The sequence below is a fragment of the Crinia signifera genome, chromosome 1, assembly GCF_055691185.1.
Source record: "Crinia signifera chromosome 1, ASM5569118v1, whole genome shotgun sequence".
NCBI classification, from domain to species: domain Eukaryota; kingdom Metazoa; phylum Chordata; class Amphibia; order Anura; family Myobatrachidae; genus Crinia; species Crinia signifera.
The window spans coordinates 261467563-261483306 of NC_139217.1; the positions used below are offsets into that span (position 1 = coordinate 261467563).

At 42.2% G+C, this 15744-nt stretch overlaps 1 protein-coding gene across 3 annotated transcripts in view; it reads left to right on the top strand.

Moving 5' to 3' along the window:
• KCNN1 (potassium calcium-activated channel subfamily N member 1) overlaps window positions 1–15744 on the top strand; it is a 144673-nt gene that overhangs the window by 83810 nt on the left and 45119 nt on the right. For all 3 annotated transcript variants that reach the window (XM_083181833.1, XM_083181841.1, XM_083181823.1), the window contains exon 5: window positions 15599–15740. In XM_083181833.1, coding sequence (XP_083037959.1) covers window positions 15599–15740 — 142 coding nt within the window. The remainder of the gene's footprint in view (window positions 1–15598; window positions 15741–15744) is intronic.

Genomic DNA, 15744 nt, shown 5'->3' on the forward strand with positions numbered 1-15744 from the left:
TGGTGAGAGGGGGGCCCTTTAATAATATTGCTATGGGGCCCACAGAATTCTATTTGGTTCAGAATATATTTTTTCCTGTTTTCCTCCTCTAAAAATAGGTGCGTCTTATGGTCAGGTGCGTCTTATAGAGCGAAAAATACGGTAAATAGCTGAAAAGGCCATAACCATAATTATAGGATTAAGTGCCTAGCAAATATATGCAGCTTTAAACTACAGTGATAGGTTAATTGGCTTCCAACAAACCTAAACCCCAAATTAAATACGTGTGCATAGACATACAGCAGAGAACACAGCCTACAGGACCCACCGGGGCAGGGCCCAACAAGAATGCTCAAACATATCTATGCAAACTGCGCGGACCATGTGTGCGCTATAAAATTAACTGACAACAAATACTGAGACTAAAAAAATCAGTTAATTTGAATGGGTATACCTGTGTATACTTGGAAAAAGGTTTGGATTGATGTGCTTAGAAAACTAGGGACTGGGCCAATCTAGAGAGGGAAATGCACTGCGAGGCCTTTGAACCATACTGATGTCATTACATATGATTACATATGACGAAACCCACGGTACAAAATATGTTCAATCTCAAAATAATAACCCTAGATCTAATATATGTGTGTAGAGTGCCAGCTACCTTTGCACAGGGACTGCGTGAATGTTACAAGCATACTAGGGTACAATTGCGTACCCTAGTAAATAAATATGGATTCCTGTTCCCAGAACAAAGGACTGGCAGATATAAAGAGGGAACCAAGCTCTGAGATCACACTGATTGCACTGAGATCACGGGCCCGACCACAGACAATGCTCCAACGTACGAAGCCTGTACCCCCTCCGTGCAATCAGGTACTCCACCCACACTGCAATACTACACATTAGGCAAAATCGATGCCAAAATTAACCCTAGAATGAATGTGTGTGTGTAGAGTGCAAGCTACACTGGCTCAGGGACTGGTGTGTATGCTACAGTGCGCTACATAATAGCTGTTAATAAATTAATAAATAAAAATAATAACTGTCACATATTTTCCTTTAACATAATATACTAAGGGTGATCAAAACCCTTACTGTTGGTGAAGTGACAGCTAACTGTTCGGTGTATATAAATAATAATGCTTTATATTGCCAGGTATACTTGCATATAATAGGAATAAGATTTGGAGTGCTGTGCTTAGAAATTGCTAAGGGAACTGCGCTGCCGGGCCTTTGATCGCATATGCTTACTCAATGGCAGCCTATGAACGAACCAAGAATGCATTAACAGAACCTATTACTATTAATAATAATATAATAGTGATAATAATATTGCTTGGGAATGGAGGCTATCTGCATAATCAAGGAGTTTTGTGGTTTCATAGCATAACCACATCACCAAAGTGACCCCACTGATTCATAAAGAATTGATGGACAAGCTAGTAGTCCACATGCAAAATGGCTGCCACCACTATACATAGGCAACAGAGAGGGTATGTGTGTCTTTAAAGTGTGTCCTGCAACATCCATCCCCACACATGCTCCCAGCAGGGGACATATAAGAATCACTTTATACTCTGAAATCCCTGAACAGCCAAAGCAGCCAGGGAGCTATCAGGATGCCTCCTATACTGTATACCTATAACAGCCCATCCCCTGCAGCTCTACCTGAGCTGGCTGAGCCCTGACACTGTACTGCCACTATAATCCTGACTGTAGTAATGTGAGGCAGTGGCAGCCGGGCTTCTGGCACCATAGCCTAATAAGGAAACACCAGGTGGATGTAATCCTGACAGGGATAAAGGCCTGTACCATTATAGCCCACTGTTAGAGGGGGGGGGGGGGGGAGTAATTATCTCCTGCTATAACAGGGTTGCCGACTTTAAAAAAATCCTCTCCGGGAGAAGCCCGGAGAGGAATCTTGCATAACGAGTTTTGGGGGCGTTGCTTAACTGTGACGTCATTAAGCCCCACCCCCATTACATCAAATAGCAGAAATAACTGATATCCATGGAGGGGGCGGGGCTAAAACGTCACGATTGTGCCGTTTTAGCTCCGCCCCCTCCCCTGAGACCCGCGGATTGCGGCATATAAATGCCGCGATCGGGGGGCTCAGTGGGGGTCCCCCTGATTCCGGGAGGGTTGCCCACCCTTCCGGGGGCCGGGAGGAAGGACCCGATTTTCAGGAGACTCCCGCAAATTCCGGGAGGGTCGGCAACCCTGTGTTATAACCAAATATTCATAAGCCCCCTGAAATTACCAGAACAAAAGGGGCAGCATAAAGGGTGAAAAGAAGGACAGCAAATAAAGATAAAGGCCAGGAATGAAAGAAGGAAGATAGACATAGGAAAAGTAATATGACTCAGCAATCTCATCCAGCTCATCTGACTAACTATCACTATGGCCCTTATTCTGGTTGGTGCGGTAATATCCGCGTGCGTTCGTGCCGCCGATGTTTTGTGTCTGCGCATGTGCAGAGGCGTCTCTGCGCATGTGCGAGCGGGGCGTACGGCCAAATCCCGCATGAAATGTGAACACTACGAACAGGGGGTGGAGAGGGGCGTGAAGGGCTATTTGAGCTCATTACCATATGCATACGCCCCGCGTTTCATGGGCGTTCCCATGCAAATGCTGGGTGTACGTATGGTAATGCGGCCATGATGCATGTGTAGGGGGCGGACATATGACATCGCCGGATGTCAGCTGCCCGCCCAGATCCCTGCTTTTGCACGGAAAAATGTCCGTGTGGTCTGAGGTTGCGGGAGCTGGTGGAGCACTCGGTCCTGCATTCGATGGTCTGCGACCATCGAATGATGGGGGAGGTTCCCTGAGATGGAGGAGGCGTATTCCGTGAAAAGTACACGTGCGGTCCGTTCGGCCAGCTTCTTACCGCGTACGGACGGAGTTGGCGATCCGTATGGAAGGCAGGGTTTCGCAAGCACGGTCCTGGCCGCATATTTGGATCCGGCCGCACCGATCAGAATAAGGGCCTATGAGAGAAAAACAGAGAGAATAAGAAGCTAGACAGAAGGGAAAGATGAAGAGAGAAGAGGATAAGGTACAGATAAAGCTGATGAATATTAGTCTGAGAGACTGCACTTATCTCCTCCAACGACTCTGACTGAAAAGAGATGGAACCTTCTAGATCATAGACATATATATCAGAGCCACTCCCCTGATATTCCATCAACCAATGAAATCAGTACTCCCTTCACACAATGTTCCTCCCCTTAAAAGCTCAACCCCCACATGCCAGTGTATATGATTCCTTGTTACATGCCCATGCTGGTAAGCTTATGTTGCTTCGGATAAACTAGTTATCCTCTGCAATCTAACAGTCAACTGTTTCATGCCATCGATATTAACCCACAGATGGCAGAATTGATGGTTAACCCACAAGTGAAAATCCTTGACTGAATAGATTAGGCTGCGATAGATGGGGTGAGGGTTAAATATGAAGATGTTGCAGTAGTTAAGGAAGGGAATTATATGGCAATATGTCTAAGGGGTAAGTGGCAGTACTTGAAAAATTGACGTGGAGAGTAACGCAGAGGGCGGGGTCAAGGTAGTGAGCTAGAGATTAAGGAAATTAGGGTGATATTGAAAGTGGGAACGATTTTAAGGGATGTGAAAACTCTGTCATAAAGGAAGTTTTGAACATTTGGGGCTTTTGGTAGTATTGTAATATAGAGGAGAGGATAGCAGAGAGACAGTTGGTTATGTGAAATAGTACAGAAGAGGAAGGTCAGGGGAGAAGAGGTAGACTTTATTCCCATCATTGTAGAGGTGTACTGGAGGCCGAATAAGAAATTAGTTACCAAAGAGATGATTTGTACAGTGAAAAAGAAAACAGAGAAACAGGTGGAGTGGATACCGCATAAAGGGATTAATGCTATAAATTATGTTTAATGATGAAGTACATTTGAACTCTGTTGCCCTTCTACTGTAGGTGCTCCCTTTATGCATTCTTATTTTACATTGTTCAAAAGCTGTGCTGCAGCTCATTGTCTGTCAGCTGTCTCAACAGCTGTCTGGTTTTCTTCTTTATCTCAGTAAAGGTCCATACACACTGGGCGACTATGCCCAGCGTGTATGGACAGCGATGATTGCTATCATCGCTGGGGGGAAAGCCGCTCAGTGCATACAGTGCTTTCCCCCTGGCCAGCGCCGTCAGCAGGGAGAGGGCGGCTTTGCATAGCGCAGTCTGATGAGTATGGAGCGTTTTCTAGCACTGCGATCTGTTTCTCAGCCAAAACTGCATCACATGGAGAGTGTATGGGCTGGTGGGTTGTTCTGATGGATGATGAAACCATTTTCCTACAACTCTGGCCTCTTTCTTCTGATTATTTCCTGCAATCTTTCTAGAACGTTGTGGTAGTAATGGTGATTCACTGTTGTAGTCTGCCAAAGTAACACAATCGATATAAAAGAAATCAATTATCATGGCTTGGAATTTGAATTTGCTTTTACATGCTTTCTTTATTCTTGGTGATGGTGGTATTTTCCAGTGCATGGACTGGTGTGGTTTTTTTTATGTACAAGGCCTTCTGGGACATTCATCCTCTTTGCATGCTCATGACCACCACTAAATCTGTCCCATTAGGCTCAGATAACATATAGAAAGATTCAGTGACCGATTTCTTCAATTGAACAAAATATTTTAAATTAACATGTTGTGCTCTACTTTTGAACTAAGCATTTTTATGATGCATGGGAAAACACAACTTCTCTGGATGCTGTGTGACAGAAAACTATCAGTGCGTGAGTGTCAAATCTTGCAAATCCAATTTGGGATAGTCCGAGGTCAATGCTCCTCCACTTCCTTTTAACTCACACGGTACAATTTACAGTCTCATTATTTAATAGCGACACCCGGATTGAAGAGGTTTTCTAGATGTAGAAACATTAAAGGAGCAATTTGACAGGTAGGAACTAATCAGGGAAGTATTGTGTCATGAATGTCAAGCGCTGAAGAAGAAGATGTATAACTAAGCAGGTTAACTTGCAGTGTCAAAAACAGCAGGGGGTCCTGAATGTATAATATGGAGAAGTGTTCCCTATACATTTTTGGGAGAGTAGTGTCACTGGAATATTATGGGCTGAAGTCTGATTGCATATAATCAGTGTCAGTGGATAGAGACAGTTGGATAAGATGAGCTAGAGGTGGAGATGCACTGGGAGAGATGGAATGAAGAGGATTGGAAAAGATAGGACTGTGTCAGGTATCGCCATGGGACACAATGCTGCTTACTGGCACATCTTGAGCAATGTCGCTAAATTAGCTATGTCCCTGGGCTCCAGACTTGAAACTGCTGCAACATTTGGAAGTACTTTGCCTGTCCATCAGTTCAACCAGGCCCACCATCAGGGGGGGAATGTGGGGTCAGGAGTCCCTGGTCCTGACAGAGAAGAGGGCCCGGTCCTGGACCTACAAATAATAAAATACTATCTGTGCCACTGGTGTCTGTCCCTGTGATGTGTGCTGCCAGTAACTTACAAAAAATGACACATCCCAGCAACCCCTGCTGTCAAGGATCAGGCCAGACCCAGCTAAACTATGCCTGCAGCAGTTCTCAGCAAGAGAAGCTGCCCAGGAGCCAGAACATAAGGAGTGCTGCTGTTTCTGCTGCTGCATGGAGATCGTATGAGGAGGAGGGGAAGAGAAGTACCCAGAGCTGCCTGTGAGAAGGAGGGGAGGAGAAGTACCCAGAGCTGCCTGTGAGGAGGAGCTGAGGAGAAGGACCTAGCAAGATACACAGATCCAAAGAAAGAAAGTCCTACAGCAAGACTACAATTTTCCGCTATTGCTCCTAAGCCCTCTCCATCATGACAGGGCAGCCCTGCCTATTTGCCAGTCCCTGGCCCCATCATTTCTAGCAGCCCTGGTTCCAACTGATAACACGATCCATCTGTTCCAGCTGATACCCTGCTCCATTGGTTCCAGCCAATACCCTGCTCCATCGGATCCAGTCCAATCCCTGCTCCATTGGTCTCAGGCGATAACCTTCTCCATCGGTTCCAGTCCGATAGTCAAACCATTGGTTCCAGTCCAATAGCCTCCAGTCTACTTTGTCTGTCTGAGTCCAGCCAACTATCTGTAACCTCAGTCTCAGTTGGTTACCTCTAGCTCACTGACACCAGTACTAGGAAACCCAAGTACAGTGCCGTGGCTTGCCCCATGGGAGCATTGAAAACTTCCTTGCGCGGATCCCTGGAGAGGATCATCAGCGGATTTTTGACTCTGTGACTCTGTCTTGGGTATACGCCAATACATGTCAGTGTTCCCAGTATAATCTCCAGCACTTGATAAGAGACTTTCCTTTGCTCCTAACAACTTGCTCATGTGTGGAAGCTACCTAAGATCTCCTAGCTTCAAGTTACTGTATCTGGGGCAAATTACCTAAGATGGGAGTTCTATTGAAAATGGGATGTTGCCGATAGCAACCAATCAGACTCTATTTGTTATCTTCTAGAAGGTGCTAAATATATAAGAAGTAGAGTCTGATTGGCTGCTAATGGCAACATCCCATCTTCAACAGAACTCCCCGCTGTGTCTACCACTCTCTCACTACGGTCATATCTGGGAACACAAAACCCCAGGCTTAGAGGCAGGTTGTATGGAGAGATAATGAGATGGGTGCAGAGGCTTCGTCATTGGTTATTGTAGAGAAAAAACAGACTGACTTGGGGGGTGAAGTAAAAGGGGTGTGGGTTGTTAGGTCTAGACTAGGTTGACAAGCATTGGGTCGACACCACTAGGTCGACAGACAGCAAGCTAAAAAAAACAGTGAAAAAACCCCATGTCGACCTTTTGACTGTCGACCTAGCCCATGTCGACCTAATGCTTGTGTGGACCTAATGACCTGTCGACATTGACCCATGTCGACCTAAACACACGTCGACCTTGCTGCCTGTCGACCAAGTGGTGTCAACCCAATGCTTGTCGACCTAGTTGGTGTAGACCTAATGACGGTATCCCAGTAAAAGGTGGGTTGTAAGATTTGGCATTAGGAAATATCGTCCCGTATAGTGTCAAGTTTCACTTTAAAGTAAGTGGCAAAAAAATCATGTGTTGTGAGGGAGGAAAGTAAAAGAGATAATGGTGGGCTGAGAAGCGAATGTAAGATGACAGAGAGTAGGGTCAGCAGACTGCCTGGACATTTTAGAATTGAATTATGTTTGGCATGTGGAATAGCAGTGTTAAATGAAGGGATACCTTTATAGTGCAGAAAAAATAATAGCAGATTATTTGCTCCAAATCAAGCAGGCATGTATTCATATATGGACATGTTTACTGTACTTATTCTATTAACAATGGGCTACTTCTCGTTTAACTATCAGATATCTAAAATCTAAGCAGATAACTCAGATATATAATGGCTCATTCTAACCAATTCAATTGTCGTTTTTTTATACCTTAAAATGGATTGAGTCTTGCTTAACCCTTTGAGTTCCAAGTGAAAATGTCGAAATAGATGTGAAAATTTGCTAGCAAACATATTTATTCATCATAATAGCCTGTAATGTTTACCTTATATAGGAAATATAATTATTTTTTCTTTTTATGCAACATTTTTTTATTTGAATTTATATAACAAATGTGAGCGACGCTGGCATTTTAGCGGATATTTTGCACATCTTTTACAGATGTTGGCACTCAAACACATCAAAAATGCATGTGTTTTGTTTTCAGTTATTTAGGTTTATGAATAAATGCACTTGTAGGATAGTGAATGAAACATGTAACATTGAAAGTAACATACTGTATAACTATAAGCAGTATAAAGTGCCATCATCACCAATATGAAATGCTCTGTCCATTTTAACATTTTACCCCTTTTTGATGATTTTTATATTCTTTTTGCAGCATGAGCTATCAGTTCAGAATTTTAAATGTGCAAATGGATTCATAATTGTGACTACACCAATACCCTAAAAACCCTGACAACCAAAAGTGTCTTCCTTTGGAAAAGCTGGTATCATGGTGTGCCCAGTGATGCACGTCAGCCTAAAACCTGGCAGTGTTCAATGAAAAACACATTTGTGTGATGTCACAACAGGATATAATCCTATGCTCTTTAGCACTATGTCACTCATTCCTAAACGATTCACTGACTACTCTGCCAGAATCCACTACTGATGTCTCAGTTGAGATGTCATTGTTGTGCTAGAATCTTAAAGACTCTACAGATTATTCTGTTAAAATCCCAGAGGCTTCCCTGAGGTATACATTTGTTTTGCTAGTAGCTTTCAGCATTTGCAGAGATTGTTCTGCTAGCAGTGGTAAATATCTACTGGTATTAAAATGATTTTACTGGCATGAATGACCCCACCTGATGCCTCAGCTATCAGCGCTTGCCTTGTTGCACTGGTAGCTTTAATTGTTGCTCTGATGGTGCTATTACTTTTCCTATATAGCGGCCTGTGCTTATGCGCTGAACAATGCCCCCATATACATATTTTGAACTAATAATGAGGCAGATGTATTAAGCCTGGTAAAGTGGTGATAAGTGAAAGGTGATATCACAGCAGCCTATCAGCGGTATTTACAAATTGATTGAGTTGATTGGCTGGTGTGTTATCACCTTCCACTTTGAGCCTGATTCAGGTTTGCTCAGTAAGCCCGCGAACATCGCAGCTTACCGAGCACCTGAGACACCGCCCCGCCAAAAATCGCCATATCCTCCCAGTACCATATGCTGTGTAGGAGAACATATACCCTCGCATGCCTCTGCCAGCTTGGGAAATCATGCGATGGTCGCCGACCATCGCATGATTTCTCCTGCCTTCGCAAATAGAAGTCAGTGACTGAACGAAGACGTAGCGTGATCAGCCACCCAACCCTGGCAGGCATCGGACCATCCGCTTATCCATGGGAACATCCAGTGTTTTCATGGGGACGCCCATAAAACACTGGCCATTCCCATGGGCGGCCCCCATTCCCACCCCCAGTGCTCCCCTGCAACGAACGGCCCGGCAAGTGTGTAACTCGCTGAGGCCATTTCTTGTCGTGATCTGCAGACCCCCAAACATTGGAACTCGCCCTCGTCTGAATGAAATAGAATAATCCCCTTTATACTTATCCTTATTAATAATATGAGGAAATAACTGCGTAAAAAAGAAAAACTGCTATTTTTTTCAGTATTGTCCTAATATTCACTGTAGTGTAATGTTTTGATTAAATAAAAGAATAGTGCATATCTCACCATGTGTACCCTCTATTATAATAACCCTGCTTATAACGTTAAGTGCCCATACAAGGTACAATTGCCGGGTGCGATGAGATGCGCGCTCCCGTCATACATCTCATCGCACAGCTCAAAAAGTATGTGCTGCACATACTTTTTGTACTAGAACTCATCTCATTACATTGCAAAACCTATGCGATGAGATTATATGCGATGCGATATTGTATACAATAATTGTACCGTGTATGGGCACCTTGAGGTTTAATGCAAACTTTCTTTCAGATTTTAACTTCGAATTCAAGTTGACAGTTTATCATTTCTAAAAATCCATATTATGATGATCGGTTAAAAAAAAAAAAAGATTTTCCATCCCAAAATTTAGAGTTTGAAGTGGGCTGGTTTGTTTCCTATTGTCTCAAGTGGCTTATACATCTAATATTCTTGTAGTTTTAAGATGGATCATTTTAGAAAAAATAGTACCATAGGAGCCACTTAGAAAGAGCCACTTGAAAATGTACAGAAAATGTATGTAGGTCCAGACGGGATGCAGTTAACCTATCAGTGGTTAGGTTGCCGACAGTCAAAACCCTGCAGCCAAGAATGGTGATTTTCAACAGTAAACCTAAGCATGCCACCACAGATAGAATTTCATGCATTCTGATGTCTGACTTGAAACTGCTGCCCCCTTGTGGGAAATGTAGGTCTCAGCCTTCAGTTGCTTAACAAGAGATGTGTGTTGAGCAGTCTTATAGTGTGTCAGCATTTTTCTTTAACCATCCTGAGAGCTGATTTTGGCGTAGCTATAACACGTGACTAATATACAGGTACAGTTGATAGTGTCAATGTAAGTGAACCTTGAAAATAAATAATTTTTAATCCAATTTAAAATATCACCAGTCTTCTTCAATAACCCGGGTATAAGACCATGTAGAGTATTGAGATTTATATAAGATTTACAAAAACACCAGTTTCTTCAGTATTTAAGTGATGTGTTGCAAAAAGATTTTACATTTTTATGTTTTATTATATCAGTATTGAAATTAGACAACTTTTTCTTGCGTATTTGAACAACAGCATACACTTAAGATAGCTGTGTATTACTAGTCTTTTTGCGTTACTAGATATACGGAAAGGAACTTTGGGATTATTCCTTATGTTTCTGTGATACATAAGGATGATGGGGGTTTTTTTTTACAAGAGAACAACTGCAGCAACCCCTAAAGTACTTCCTATTTCTTTCCTATAACCTTACCCTTTCCCCCTTCCACTGCTTGATTTTCATGACAGCAGTTAGGTATGATCTTCATTTTAATCCATTATATACATTATAGAAAGTTTGCCGGTTCCTTTATTTCCAGCATGCACTTGCTTTGTGTTCTATCGCAACATAAGCATGTTAACCCCTTTGCTAGCAGAGGAATTCCACATGGTACCTCTGAGAATAAAGGTGTTAATAACATAATTACATACGGGAGTAAGATTTCTTTCTTCTGCAATTGAAGTAGTGTTATAAATAAATAAAGTTCTTACAGAATTCTGTCCATAAATCCTGCCAGTACAGAACTCAAATATATTTTGTAATCTTTGGCTCAAGTGAACCTAGGTAACAAGTTCCGTATTCACATTCAGTATAAGAACCACATACTGTACTGTATATATATATATATATATATATATATACACACACACACATACACGCACATTAGTATTCACACACACATACATACACGTAGATAGGTAGATGGGACACACACACATATATATATATATATACTTGCGACTAGCAGGCACTCTCCTCTCCTTTTTCAGCTGCCGGGGTGCCCTGCCCGCTTCTATTGCATAAAACACATCCACATAGGACCGGCACTCGGCGGACTTCCTTTAAATAAAGCAACTACACACTTGCTTCTTGCAACATTTCGAACTATAATAAGTTTGTCATCAGGCAGCGTACAGACAAATACCATAAACAAAACTGACCTTATATCCATGCCTCCTTCCCTTCCTCCATGCGTCCGTCCCTTCCTCCACGTGCCGGGCCATCCACACCCTTCCTGTCCAGATACCGGAAGCTCATAAACCCCCGGGTAATGCTGTGTAGGGTTGCTATGGAAACCCGGCGCCTGTATGAAGGGAAAGAAATATAATACAAAATAGTGAACAAAAAAAACACCAAATAAGTGTTATACACTATGTATAACACTTATTTGGTGGTTTTTTTTTGTTCACTATTGTATGATATTTCTTTAGTAGTAGTAGTAGTACGTTTATTTATAAGGCGCCGCAAAGTGTCCGCAGCGCCGTACATAGCAAACAAAAAACAAATGACAAGGTAACGTACAGGGTGTGTTGAAAAATACAGTATAAATAGGGGTATAGCTGGTAGAAATAAAATCAGCATCAGTTCAGAAGTAGGTGTCAAAATTGTCAAGGAGACTGAAGATGAAGTAGAGGAAGGGAAGAACAGGACAGGTGGAGAGGTGAGGTAAAGAGGTAGGGTGAGTACGTGAGGCAGGAGGACCCTACTCATAAGAGTTAACATACTAAAAAGGTGGGTGGACGAACGAAAAACAACAGGATAAGTAGGAACGGAGGGGAACGGAGGCAGGATGGGAGGATCAAAAGAGGTTAGGAGGAGGGATAGGCTAGTCGAAAAAAGTGGGTTTTGAGGGAGCGCTTGAAGGAGGTAAGGGAATCAGAAAGCCTGATGGGTGGCGGGAGGTTGTTCCAGTGCAGGGGGGCAGCGCGAGAGAAGTCTTGGACACGGGAGTGGGAGGAGGTGATTAGGTGAGAGGTTAGTCGGCGGTCAGCGGTGGAGCGAAGAGGACGGGAGGGAGTGTGGATAGAGATCAGTGAAGAGAGGTAAGGAGCGGTGGAGGAGGGGAGAGCCTTGTAGGTGGTGGTGAGGAGCTTAAAGAGAACTCGGAAAGAAATGGGGAGCCAGTGAAGAGATAGACAGAGGGGGGAGGCGGAGGTAGAGCGGCGGGAGAGGAAGATGAGCCTAGCAGCAGCGTTAAGAATGGATTGGAGAGGTGCGAGGCGGGGGAGAGGTAGCCCAGAGAGAAGGATGTTGCAGTAGACAAGACAAGATGACAAGAGAGTGAATAAGAATTTTGGTCGCGTCAGTGGAGAGGAATGGTCTGATGCGTGAGATGTTGTGTAGGTGAAAGCGGCAAGACTGTGAGAGAGCACGAATGTGGGGGGTGAAAGAGAGGGGGGAGTCAATGATGACACCGAGGTAGCGCGTTTGGTCGGTGGAGGTTTCACCAATGCACCAATTCTTTACCCGGGGGTTGATGAGCTTCCGGTATCTGGACAGGAAGTGTGTGGATGGCCCGGCGCGTGGAGGAAGGGACAGGCACAGGGATATAAGGTCAGTTTTGTTTATGGTATTTGTCTGTACGCTGCCTGATGACAAACTTATTATAGTTTGAAATGTTGCAAGAAGCAAGTGTGTAGTTGCTTTATTTACAGGAAGTCCGCCGAGTGCCGGTCCATATGTAGAATACATATATTGGGTGAGATTTAATAGGATGAGAGATTCAGAAAGTGAGAGATTTGGTAAGAAATCTCCAGGTTTTTTAAAGTGGCAATCATTTACACTGCTAATCCAGTTTGATTTTGAAGTTGACATGATTGCCGCTTTAAAGAAAACTGGAGATTTCTCGCCAAATCTCTCACTTTCTGAATCTCTCATCCTATTAAATCTCACCCTATATGTTGTAACAATATCGCCGGTCAAGGCTGAGATATAGGAATTTGTTTCTGTAACTCCACCTGAATCAATGGAAAACAATCTTTGTAGTGGCTAAAAATATCCTTGTCACATTGCCACACTCAGTAACTAAACCTAGCTTGTATCATTTTGTAGCAACAACGAGGTCACCCATGTAGATTAGACAAAAGGTGGAAGACTTGAACAGATTAGGAGTTATAAAAGAAGGTTTTGTGGCAGGATTCTAAAAAAAAATACTCAATATGATTTATTTTACCAAGACAAACAGGATTCAAAGCATTTATAACAAGCAAACTTAATGTCAATAAAAATGCTTACAGGTATATACATCAATAATTCTCGTAATTTGTTATATTTTAGTTGTAGAACTTTTATCACCTAAATCGCAAATGCACAATATATCATTATTATGTTATGTTTGGACATGGTTTTCTCTGGCAGAACATTGATACATATACCTGCAACTGTTTAGAATATTCTGGGGCTAACGCACAGTTGATCATAAATCGGCTCCAACTGAACCAATCCCAACCCTTCAGCCGCATGTGGAAATGAGACCGCCCATCCCTCATAGTTTTGTACGATTGGCTCCAGAAAATCTGAAAACACACAGGACACACCCACACAACTGAGTTACCTTCAAATCTATATCAGCCCTCTGTGTTTCTGAGCAGCATACAACTGCACCATGGAGTTGGCTGACAGCTGTAATTTACGCCGAGAGAAATAAGTGAAAACACCCTGCAGTAGTATAATTTGGAGAGGTGGTAAATGCTTTGGTAAAATAGACACATTAGTACATAGTTTTGGGAGAGATATTCTGGCTTGTTTGAAGTGAGAAATGGTTATATCATAAATCAAGGTCAAATGAGTCTCATATTGGGTTTATTCAGAAAGTTTATGTCTAAGCAACAAAATATAAAAGATAAGTTTACTAGCAAACAAGGCGGGACAAATTCATGGTAAGTTTTTGGTAGCATCCAAAAATTCCACAGATGTCGGACCATTTTTCACTGGCTTTGCCCCAGAATTGTACTTAAGGATACAATTATTCATTTTCTCAGAGAGGTGAGTGAAGGGATTATGTATTCAGGTGTATATGAAATATGGAGTTATCTTCCTTGCCTCTCCTATCCTGTTTGTCTTGATAAGTCAGCCATGCCACTCTCTAGTCAGTATGAGAAATGGCCAAAGTTTCCCTCAGGAAATGAATAGAAATGTAGGTTTAGAATCCATATCTTATTAGAACAAATATAGGTCCCAACAGCTCAAATAACAATGGCAGCCAACCTCATATCATATGGACCCATTCTGAAGGGATAAGGAAAGCAAGAAAGTTATTGAATGATTACAGCATGCAGTTTATTAGCCTATCATTCATGTGCTTAAGCATGTCCCTTACATGTCACATGTCTGCGGCATGCATGTAAGGGGTTTGGTGAAATACCTTTGCCCGTTTTGCTTATGGCTCATGCCATTGAGATTAGTGGGAAAAGCTCATTTTAGAAAAAGCATGCAGACAGCATGGTCATGTTTAAAGGCTCAGTCCTATATGCCAAACATTTAGTTTCATATGATAATATCCATAAAACTGCATTGTGCTAGGAGGCATGTTGACTGTTAGAGGGATTTTCAAATGACAAAATGTATTTTTTTGAGAGTGATATGTTTAAAAGCTATGTCTCCCCTAGGACCAAAGTGTTCTAATGATAATGATATGTATAAGGGGCGAGTCCATACAAGGATTTATCTGCCTTTAGATGTACAAGGTTTATCCATCTAACGTGCCTAAGTTTATTGTTTTCCTATCTTCCCATAAACTTGGTTAAATGAAATAGGTTGTCTAATCTTATATATAAAAAAAAAAAACATATCGATGTCCCTTCCCATTCGATGCATACTAAGTATGCATAGTAACAGTCAGTCCACACTAGATAATGTACTGTAATATTGTAGTACATGTGTTTTTCAGGACAATGTTTAAATCCATGTTTTGGTCTGAGAAGTTCTCCAGTACATGAAACAATAATAACAGTAACCTATTTGTATATCAGGGCCCTTTCACTCAGACATAAATGCGTTTGCACACATTGTAATCCAGGTCTAGGTTAAGTATGCACCTTTTTTTGCACGTTCAAAGGGCCAACAGTTTAAGTGCACTATGTGATAAACCCTTTGGATATATGTGTGCATTTGTGCAATGAGACTGCTAACATTATACTTAAGACAGGCTTAATATTAAAAACAAAGTATCAGTAAGCTCTGTGCCCTTTCAGTTGATTGAACAATGTTTCGACATTGATATCTAGGAAGATGTTTTTGAATGACACAATGCTCAGTGCATTAAAACAAATGTTTGATAGGTAATGAAATCAATTGACTCTTCCTTGGACAGTGATATATTATTTTACATAAAATATATTATGAGAAATATTAGTTCACTTGGGTCCTAGGCACAGGAAATCATGTGCATGAGAAAACCTTAAGGATTGGGTCTTTGAACCCTTCTGGTGTAAGAATTTGGATATGTTGTGCCTACCACTGAAGAAGGATGGGTCCTTTTTTTTTTTTACTTTTTCCCAACGTAAACGTACATTCATCTAACATTGCCACATGTCAATAACTTTTAGGGTCTAGCAATCTCCCTTGCCAGACTCATTCACTCTCCTCTTCCTTTCTTTATTTTCCTTGACAGGTACCATGACAAACAGGAGGTGACCAGTAACTTCCTGGGTGCCATGTGGCTCATTTCAATAACATTTCTGTCCATTGGTTATGGAGACATGGTACCCAATACATATTGTGGGAAGGGAGTCTGTCTGCTGACTGGCATCATGGTAA